The sequence below is a fragment of the Nerophis lumbriciformis genome, linkage group LG04 (genome assembly GCF_033978685.3).
Source record: "Nerophis lumbriciformis linkage group LG04, RoL_Nlum_v2.1, whole genome shotgun sequence".
NCBI lineage: Eukaryota > Metazoa > Chordata > Actinopteri > Syngnathiformes > Syngnathidae > Nerophis > Nerophis lumbriciformis.
In genome coordinates, this window is record NC_084551.2 from 31,717,272 (window position 1) to 31,727,963 (window position 10,692).

The following is a 10,692-nucleotide window of genomic DNA, read 5'->3' on the forward strand; positions in this document are numbered from 1 at the left end:
CAACCACATGATACAAAGGTACACAAAATTTTAATTGTCGACTGGATATTTACAAATTGTGCATTTTTCATGAAACTTTATGAAAGAATGATGGGTAATTGTAGAACAATATTTACAAACCTCAAAGACCGCATTAGAACATAACTACTGTGTGATTTGTGAGGACAGCTTGCTGAGTAGTACTAGGATTAGGTCAGGGATGTGGACATGTCTGTGTCCAGCAAGGGTGCAGATATGATAAGGACACCATCTGGAGAAATGGCTGATTCCAAAGCCATGGTGTCCACTCCCTTTGGAATTCGATAGCGACGATTAAACTGCCGTGTTGTCAACCCGGGACCGTCCTTCTAAAAGAACATAAAAAGGGAATACATTATTAAGAGCGAGGATAACATAACTTGAAATGCAGCAATAGACCCACCTTTTTTTCTTCATGCTTTCCTTGTACTTCGATAAAATCTCCTGTCACTTTGACCAGCAGATCTTCGGGGTCAAAGTGTTTGACGTCTACTTGTACTGTGAATCCACTATCGTCACATGTTGCCTGCCAACATTTGACGTCATTGTTAAATACTTTAAAAAAGTAATAAAATATGAAATAAGAAATATCAAATATTAACATTGACACGACAAGCTTCAGCGTGAATCCAATGATCATATTTAAAGCCCACAAACTCCAACCATGTTGAACCCAATTAGTAAACAAACAGATTTACCTCGGCCGCGCTGGTACTATCATTCTCTGGGATTAAGAGTTTCGGCGTCCAGTTGTATTGTCCGTGTGTCCCATTCAGACGAGGAAAAAGAGGGGGTAAAAGTTTCTCCCATTGGATACCACCAACCGGGAGAGTGTGTGGCAGGATGAAATCCATTTTAAATCTGACAGGAGGGAAAATGGATGAGAACTTTAAAGGCAGTTGTGGCAGCACAAAGGCAGAGTGCAAGTCATTCAGTGGCCACAGCCTACCTCTCTCCGAAGCACGCTGTCAGAGTATCAAGTTCCTTGTGGCGAATGAGAGTGGCTGTGTGACTTCAGGCTGCTGAGCATAGCTTGGCTTTATACTGGAGTTGCATAATGGGGGGAATTCATAGGGGCACCTTGCTTCTGTTATGTTCTCATCATGCGTACCCTTGGGAGGCTGTTCTTGCAGCGGGACAGTTTGTTTTGGGGACTGAAGCAGCTGTCACAGGCTCACTGCTGAATGAATGTTAACATCATCATCTGTTTCCAAACTGTTGTGTCAGGGATAATTGTGCTGTTATTATGAACAAAACCTCAATGATTAAGCCATCAGTCCAAACCTTTTCAAGTAGCCATAGCCAAAAATAAGTTCAAAAGACATAGTGATGAGTCTGACCCCTCTTGGCCAATAAAGCCAGACAGACAGGGACAGACAGCAGGGGCGTGTCAAACACATGTCAGTGCACGTGGGCCACCACCCTTTTGCGTCCTCAATTAAGTCAGTGTACCAAGTCAAAACATTCCTTTGTTATTAGCACAAAGTCTCCTTTGTTATTATAGCTTAGAATAGGTTCATGGTGAGTAGATGTACATACGAGAAGAAAGGTTTGGACCAGTGATTGGTGTCACATAACAGGTGGGATAGACAAAGGGTTGTATTAAAATATTATGACGGGGTTTGGTTTGAGAACACGTTACGGTAATTGTTAAGTGCTAGTGGTTTTACATCTCAATCTGTATTGCAGTTACACATACAAATGTTTATCCCTTTACTCCGATGTATAATGTATATTTACTGATTGAGTTCCTGAGCGAATCTATTTTTACATCTTATAAAATTATCTTTACATATTTATATTACAACTGTCAACAATAAGTTAACTTGTGAACAATCACAAAAAAAATATCACATTAATCATGTATATACAAAGATTAATCACAATTTATTTTGTTAGCACGTTTTTTTTACCTTTAACAATAGATGTTGTAAGGTCAGTGATCAGGTCAATCCATACGTGATTATAGGGAGACTCTGACTATTATGCTTGTCACGTTCAAACACAGGACATCTATTAAACAAGACAATAGGCAAGGAATCAAACAGAGACAGAATTCAATTTGGACTCAATATTGAGGAGAGACATGGCCACTGCACTCTCTGCACAGTCCTGCACCACGCTCTGACGAAGAAGGTTTTCGTCTCCTCTTTTAATTCAGATGTTCCATGTTCACGCACCAACATATGTCACAGCAGGAATGGTAAGTGTGTAAAAGAGTCATTGTTTTCGGTCGCTTTGAAGTCCAAGAAGAGGATTTCTCGGGCTTGGGCTCTTCCTGGATCCAGCTGGGGCAGGTGTTGGAGGACAATGGATAACCCCTCCCGTCTCCTGACCACAGGGACTTCAAGAGGGCAGCGGGTCGTAAATAGCGTTGACTTCAGTTACCAAATAGTTGGAAGAGAGTTTGTGAAATACTTCAAAGAGAGTTCGTTTAACACTTCAAAGAGAGTTCCTCTGGGAGTTGAGCAGATCCTGCCATCTGTCCGTGTTGAAATCACAGTGGAGTTTTATGAGCCTTCTTCCTCTTGTTAGGCCTCGAAAGACAGCCTTCATCTTCTCATCAGGAACATAATGCAATATAATGTTTCTTTTGTGATAACTTACAAACAATTATTCCAACAATGCTCACTGGCAAATTGTTCTCCAAAATACATCCTGACTAAACTAGATACAACAGTTATCAAATTTTGAGCAAATACATGTAGTAATAATAATAATAATGGATTAAAATTATATAGCGCTTTTCTATCAAGTAGATACTCAACGCGCTCACATTCACACTTCGGTGGTGGTAAGCTACATTTGTAGCCACAGCTGCCCTGGGACTGACGGAAGCTTGCAAGTAAAATATTTCAAAAATGTTCCTGGATGACAATCTGACAATAAAATGTTATTTGTGTCCAAATATTGGGGTCTTTTTAAAAATTATTTAATTAATGCGAGTGCGTAATAACCTAATTAATATATACATATATGTATATATATATATGTATATATATATATGTATATATATATATATATATGTGTGTAATTCATGATTAATGGAAATTCAAAAGTGTGATTAATCTAAATGAACAAAAAAAGCACAGTCTACCAAGTAAAATTCCTTGTGTGTTAAACATACTTGGCCAACAAATCTGATTCTGATTGAAACAATTCATCATTTGTCATTATTAACCGTATCCACTCTGCATCCATTGCACTGGTCACCCAGGTGGGTTGGTGGTGTCCCCTCCAAGGTTTCTCATTACGCCCATTGGGTTGAGTTTTTTCTTGCCCTGATGTAGGATCTGAGCCGAGGATGTCGTTGTGGCTTGTGCAGCCTTTTGAGACACTTGTGATTAAGGGCTATACAAATAAACTTTGATTGATAATTTGACATAGGAGTGGCAGTGTGTGGATACCGTGATCTGTGTTGCAGTAAACATCAGTTCATTTTTTTGTCATTGCATACATTAATAGTGTAAGTTCAATGATGGCAAGCAGAAACCTTTTTGTTAATTTAAGTATTTTCCCTAAAATACGCATTGAGGCTGAAATGTGCTTTAGTTAATCGAACAAACTAATATTACTGGATCATTAAAATAATTGATAGCTACAGAGCTGCTATATATATATATATATATATATATATATATATATATATATATATATATATATATATATATATATATATATATATATATATATATATATATATATATATATGTATGTATATATATATATATATATATATACATATGTATATGTATATATATACATATGTATATGTATATATATATATATATGTGTATATGTATATATATATATATATATATATACATATGTATATGTATACATATATATGTGTATATGTATATGTATATATTTATATCCATCCATCCATTTTCTACCGCTTATTCCCTTTGGGGTCGCGGGGGGCGCTGGAGCCTATCTCAGCTACAATCGGGCGGAAGGCGGGGTACACCCTGGACAAGTCGCCACCTCATCGCAGGGCCAACACAGATAGACAGACAACATTCACACTCACATCCACACACTAGGGCCAATTTAGTGTTGCCAATCAACTTATCCCCAGGTGCATGTCTTTGGAAGTGGGAGGAAGCCGGAGTACCCGGAGGGAACCCACGCAGTCACGGGGAGAACATGCAAACTCCACACAGAAAGATCCCGAGCCCTATACATATGTATATGTATATATATATATGTGTATATGTATATATATATATGTGTGTATATATATGTATTCCATTTATTTCAGAACCTCAAAAAGACAACGCAATCTACAAGTACAAGTAAAAAGAGAAGTTAACTGTATAATAAGACAAAGTAATATTTGAAAAATTGATACTAACCATGTTTTGTTAGCATCTGCTTGGTTGAAAATAACGTGAAGGCAATTTATATTATATTGTACATCTCATATCGGACTGAACAGTCGATTATGTCACTATTTTCTGTTCTAGGGTTATCATGACACTTTTCTTTTTGGCAATCAGATAACCTTCCCACTAATAAGCAGGACACATGTAGAGATAAATACTCGTGTTGTTTCTCCCCTCAACTTTGATCACAATATATATATATATATATATATATATATATATATATATATATATATATTCCTTGCGCACTAATTGACTGAAAGAGTGCGCACTTGATGTCACGTTATCGATGGAAAAATTCATTTTTAGACAATATGAATTGCCTGAGCGGCTAGGAGACACTGAGAGTAACAAGCGTAGAAGATAGATTCGAAAGCAGATTAAAAATAAAAAAAATTTGACTTGGGACTTCACGCGGGCCGGATTTTGGACGCTGGTGGGCCGAATTTTGGACACTGGCGGGCCGGATCTGGTCCTTAATTGAGGCCAGTCATGCCAAAAGTGCGGCCCGGGGGCAAATCTTTTAACGGTCTGCCATACATTCTAAAAACAAAGTGGAATAAAAGAGCAAATAGGTCAAAGTAATGGGAAAAAGTTTATATGTTGACTCTAAAAACTAGTGATGCAGAATGTTGTTGTTTTTCAAGCCGATATGAATATATACCATACCATACCAACTTTATTTATAAAGCCCTTTAAAAACAAGCACAGTTGAAAAACAAAGGGCTGTACACCACAAAGAAATAGAGGCAAAGGACAGACTAAAAAATAACATTTAAAACAGAAATAAAAATACACAATTAAAAAGCAAATATAAATTACCCTAAGAACAGTTTGTTAGATAAAAACAGTTTAAAAGTTAAAAACAGTTCAAAAAGTTAAAAGCTAAAAACAGTTCAAAGTCTCATGCTGGGTTAAAAGCCAGTGAATAAAAATGGGTTTTAAGAAGGGTCTTGAAAATAGCCAAAGAAGGGGCCTGTCTCACATGGAGAGGGAGATCGTTCCAGAGTTTGGGACCCGCAACAGAGAAAGCTCTGTCCCCTCTGAGCTTGCGCTTTGTTTTGGGTACCTCCAGGATCAGCTATATAACTTTATGCTTCTCAAGAATGACACCAACAGCCAATTAACTTGTCTATTTTTTTTTTTTATGAGTGGCAACTTCTTTAGCATAGGCTACATAGGCTTTCAAAACACTGTCATTGTGATGCTGGCCATTCACGTGGCTGGTAGTTGATGTGTTGAAGCATGATTTTTATTCTTTCCTGGTGTAATGTTTGCCTAACATTTAGTGAAATTACCATGCAATATGTCTTCCGAAACAATGAAGAACTCCCAAATGATCATCGCCATTTTTATTTATAAAGAGCTCAGGGTAAGTTTACGACATGAGCTGAAGAAAAAGAGTACTAGGTTTGCTCACCTTAACCTACCTACCACCATGTCCTCATTAGAGCATGTTTTTTGATGACATCCAGGCTTTTCTTTTCTTATATGTATAATACTGACTCTGTACTTAAAATATATCAAAATGGCCCCCGCTTCTTTAGATTTTTCAGAGTGGAAAAAGTTTTGCACACGCCTGATTCAAGCTGTATTCATAGACTATACAGACCAAGCTAGAAATGCATATAACATCCCAATGTACTTATATAAATGTTGGTGAACTATTGTCCATGCTTAGAAAACTTTATCTAGGAACTGTCCTCTGTTTTTAATGAAGAATACGTCCTTCTTTCTGAATCTTTCTATGCACAATAGTGTGAAGTCAGCGGTCACATGAGCGGCAGACACATGCTCCCCTTTTAAGTAATGTGGAAGCTGTCACCTAAGCTTTGACTGGACCGACTAAATTTGGCACTGATTATGTTATGACTCATACAGGATGATAGGACAGTGGGGTTTGAGGGGGCATATGAAGGGGAGAAGGGGATTAAGGTATTGGGTTTCACAACAGGCGCCAGTAATTCCCCAGACTTGAGGGGACCACTGCTGCACTGCAGAATATGTGCATGTGCATACCGTAAATCACTGTTGAGCCATGAAAAGATAATGACACAGAACTCAAACAACATAATACTGCTGCAGAACATGTTGACATACTGTATATGTCATTGTTTTAATTTGGGGAGGGGAAAAAAACACATTGGAATTTGAAATAACAAGTGTTTTATTAACAGTCATCCATAACAAAAGGTAGAACCGGACTACTTTCAAACATGAACCTAAATACACTTTTGCCAAAAGTTAAGATATCTTGCGTGAACAATTGGTCTTGAACAAACTAAATCATATAACTTTAACCAACTATTTTTTACACATACACCCAGTAGGAATTATTGATTGAACACACTATTCATCTTGAGAAAAATAAGTATTATAGTCAAATAAAGGGGCTCAAGGACTGCCCAGTGGAATATTAAAGGAGATGTAATCTCCCATTTCGCCCCACTCGGCTCTGTAATGCTGGTAAATAGTGATCCAAGTGGTGAGTACTGCCACCCACAACAGCAATCCCACTCCAGAGCGTTTCACATCTACACGGAAAGCAAACACAATAGTTACACATATTTTTAGTTACATATATAATAGATACACACACACACACATAGTATATATATATACATATATATATATATATATATATATATATATATATATATATATAATTTAGTTACATATACAATAGTATATGTAACACATATACATATATATATATATATATATATATATATATAGTTACATATACAATAGTTACACACACACACACACATTTATATATATATATATATATATATATATTTAGCTACATATACAATAGTTACACACACATATATATATATATATATTAGAGATGCGCGGTTTGCGGATACAACCGCGGAGTCCGCGGATTATCCGAGGGTCGGGCGGTTGAAATAAAAAAAAATTAGATTTTATCCGCGGGTCGGGTCGGGCGGTTGAAATTAAAAAAAATTAAGATTTTAAATAGATTCAGGCGGGTGGCAGTTAAACCAATTCGGAAATATATATACATAGTTAAATGTTGTTACCCACATACAAAAAACGAGCAGGCACCTGCAGCATATGCCACAACAGAAGAAGAAAAAAAAAAGAGATGGACACTTTTACGGAGCGGAGAAGGGACGCCTCGCCGGGGTCCGGGACCGAGGCCCCTTCCCCCGAGAGGGCCCCACCGGGAGCCGTAGCTGAGGTGATCCGCGAGAAGGGCCCGACGCACGTCCAGGGTCACCACCGCGCCCACCGCACCGACACCCCGCCTCGTCCGCCTTCGCCGCGGCCGGCGTCACGCGCAGCAGGTAAGCAGCTTACCTGCCCGCCACCCCCGTGGCCGGGGGCTCGTAACAGGGGTCACTCCGCGCGCTCCGCCCGCGCAGCTTACATGCCCGCCACCCCCGTTGCCGGGGGCGCGTAACAGGGGTCACTCCGCGCGCAGTGCGCTCACGAAAGGGGTGGTGCTCACCCTGGTGAGCCGAGTGGGCCACTTTTGGTAAGCAGAACTGGCGCTGCGGGATGAACCGAACGCCGGGTTAAGGCGCCCGATGCCGACGCTCATCAGACCCCAGAAAAGGTGTTGGTTGATATAGACAGCAGGACGGTGGCCATGGAAGTCGGAACCCGCTAAGGAATGTGTAACAACCCACCTGCCGAATCAACTAGCCCTGAAAATGGATGGCGCTGGAGCGTCGGGCCCATACCCGGCCGTCGCCGGCAGCGAGAGCCGCGAGGGCTAGGCCGTGACGAGTAGTATGGCCGCCGCGGTGCGCGCTGAAGCCTCGGGCGCGAGCCCGGGTGGAGCCGCCGCGGGATCGCACCTCCACGCGCTTGGAGGTGCGCTCAGCGCGGCTCCCAGATGATTGCGCACTGGTGTGCGTCTGGGCCATGACAGCGTGGCACGCATTGAATGTCTCTGCTCCATTGGATCAGTCTCCTTTCTTTAACAGGCAAAAGCTTTATAACCTCACTAATGCCTTGCATCGTCTATATTAGATATATAACAACGGGCGGGTGCGGGCGGATGCGGTTTTGATTAAATGTTAGTTCGGGTGGATGCGGATGGTTGACGACTTTTGTGATGCGGTTGCGGATGAAATAATTGCCTATCCGCGCATCTCTAATATACATATATTTAGTTACATATACAATAGTTACACACACACACATATATATATATATATATATATATATATATATATATATATATATATATACTATGTATGTATGTATGAAAAATCAGTTTGTTCATACATTACAAACTAAGATGGTGAACTCACAAGACAAATACATGTTTCATATTATAATTTTGGCTTGATGGTTTCCCACTACATAAGAGACAACATAGCTAACAAATGTGCAGAACGGCAACCACGCAACAGTTACAATGTAACACATTCATCTACACCAGTGGTCACCAACCTTTTGGAGCACGAGATACCTGATATCGGAAATGGACAATGTCATAATCTACCACCCGTCATGATAATTTTAGATACTCTTTTTAATTTGATAGAAAGGCTTAAAAAAGAGACACATTTAAATACAAAAATGTGTGTTATTATTAGTATCAATATTGTATCATTATGCCTTTTTCTTCCATTTTTTTAAATTTTCCTGGAGTTTTTTTTGTTTAAGTTTATTTCTACACGGGCCAAAAAACATGTCACCGGCACAAAAAAGCCTCTACGCCACACTTTGCACACCTCTCTGTGAGCAATTATTTAGCTTGTCAGCTTCCCGTCGCGAAAAATTATGGTAATTGAAGGAAAAGGAGTTATTGCAGCTGGAATTACTTAATATGAATTTACAGTCAGTCTTAACAATCCGCATCGCTGTCAGCTCAAGGATTTGTTCGAACTGGCGCTATGCACATCGCGCAACAAGTGTGCATGACGAACAGGTGTAGCATATGGTGGTGCAGAAGTCAAATATTAAAGTTGCAAATCGAACAAAATGTGTACCCAAAGAGCATAGACGTGTTTATTCAAAAACAAAATGCATGCCTGTTTGCAGATCTGTTGGTCACTCTCCAAGGAGCAAGGCAGTGATGCAATTATGAATCTATTTTTCCCAATATTTTTGGGATCTATCAGTAAAATCTCAAAGATCGATTGGTGGATCACAATCTACAGGTTGGTGACCTCTGAACTACACTGTTATTAGTACATTGAGGTTTAATTTATTGTTTGTACCGTTACTAAGTTAGTATTAGTTATTGCACTCACATGTTTTTATCTGGAGCTGTTCGGTGTAGACTGGCTTAAAAAAAGCTTCTTTGAAAAACCAAACCACGTTGACCAGCCACAGGAATGGCAGTAAGGCAAATCCACCTGCGAGAAAAATTAATTTGACACAATTTACTGAACAGTACCCCGCACCAGCAAATAACAAACCTTTTCAGTAAAATTAAGTTTAAATAGCTAAAGTGTTAAACATATATCTCGACTTAATGAAAAAGTGGTGTGGACGTTACTGCCTAATTGCTTTCAGTTTCCAAACATTATTGTTTAACATCATGTATTTCGTACTTATATCTATTATTTGTGTGTGTCTGTGCTCTTACCTAAGTAATACTTTCTGCACAGGTTAAGTTTCTCCTCGTTTGGAAGTCTCTCCAGGTTCATTGTGAATATGTGGGATGTTCTGTGACAGACAGGAACAATCTTAACATACAAGGTAACCTGACAAACTGATGAGAAAATATAATGACATTAACACTAAATGACGAAAGTATTATTGCTTTGCAAACAATCTTCGTTCGCTAGCCTAGCCTCCGACTACTTCGAGCACAACCTAATCAAATACTGGCATATTTCTGGCATTTCAAGACGATGCTACTCCATGGTTAGCGTAATTATGATATTGTAATATGGATAATGTATAATTTACCGGTTATTTATAACAAGAACTGGCAAACGTTGTTTGGAAAATAAATGGCAACAAACCAGTTCCGTTACTTCCTACTTCTCGCGTCTTTGTGTGTGACTTCTTTGCATCTTTGGTTAGGCGTGTACCGACTAAACCAGAATATCGCCATCTAGTGTTTGGGAGTATGACAGAAAGCGTCATGGCTGTCAGTCGTCACACGTTTCCTAGAATAGTACAGCTACTCACAAATGCGGCATGAATATACAAATGGAATTTACATTTTTTTCTGTTTTTATTTACAATGACTTAATTACGTGTTCGTGTTACATCGTTCAACAGTCACCACTTGATTATTATTATTTTTTTTTTAATTTTATAAACCTTTGTTTACAAACCCCGTTTCCAT

The 10,692-nt window shown here is 39.1% G+C and overlaps 2 protein-coding genes across 3 annotated transcripts; both read right to left on the bottom strand.

Moving 5' to 3' along the window:
• Window positions 1-13: 13 nt before the first annotated feature.
• hspb6 (heat shock protein, alpha-crystallin-related, b6) lies at window positions 14-1,074 on the bottom strand. The gene is given in 4 exon segments (XM_061952532.1): window positions 14-347; window positions 422-544; window positions 717-879; window positions 968-1,074. Coding segments are annotated over 4 exon segments (552 nt in total). The 3' UTR covers window positions 14-188.
• A 5,481-nt stretch (window positions 1,075-6,555) lies between these two features.
• Window positions 6,556-10,467, bottom strand: psenen (presenilin enhancer, gamma-secretase subunit). Of its 2 annotated transcripts, none has more exons than XM_061945390.1 (4): window positions 10,308-10,467; window positions 9,982-10,061; window positions 9,644-9,748; window positions 6,556-6,940 (listed from the first exon to the last, which is right to left on the bottom strand). In XM_061945390.1, exons 2-4 carry the CDS (start codon window positions 10,040-10,042, stop codon window positions 6,801-6,803), a joined length of 306 nt encoding a protein of 101 aa, XP_061801374.1. In that variant the 5' UTR covers window positions 10,043-10,061; window positions 10,308-10,467; the 3' UTR covers window positions 6,556-6,800. The 2 variants fall into 2 exon arrangements, with proteins under 2 accessions (XP_061801374.1, XP_061801382.1); XM_061945398.1 differs by having other exon boundaries at window positions 10,364-10,447.
• Window positions 10,468-10,692: the final 225 nt, after the last annotated feature.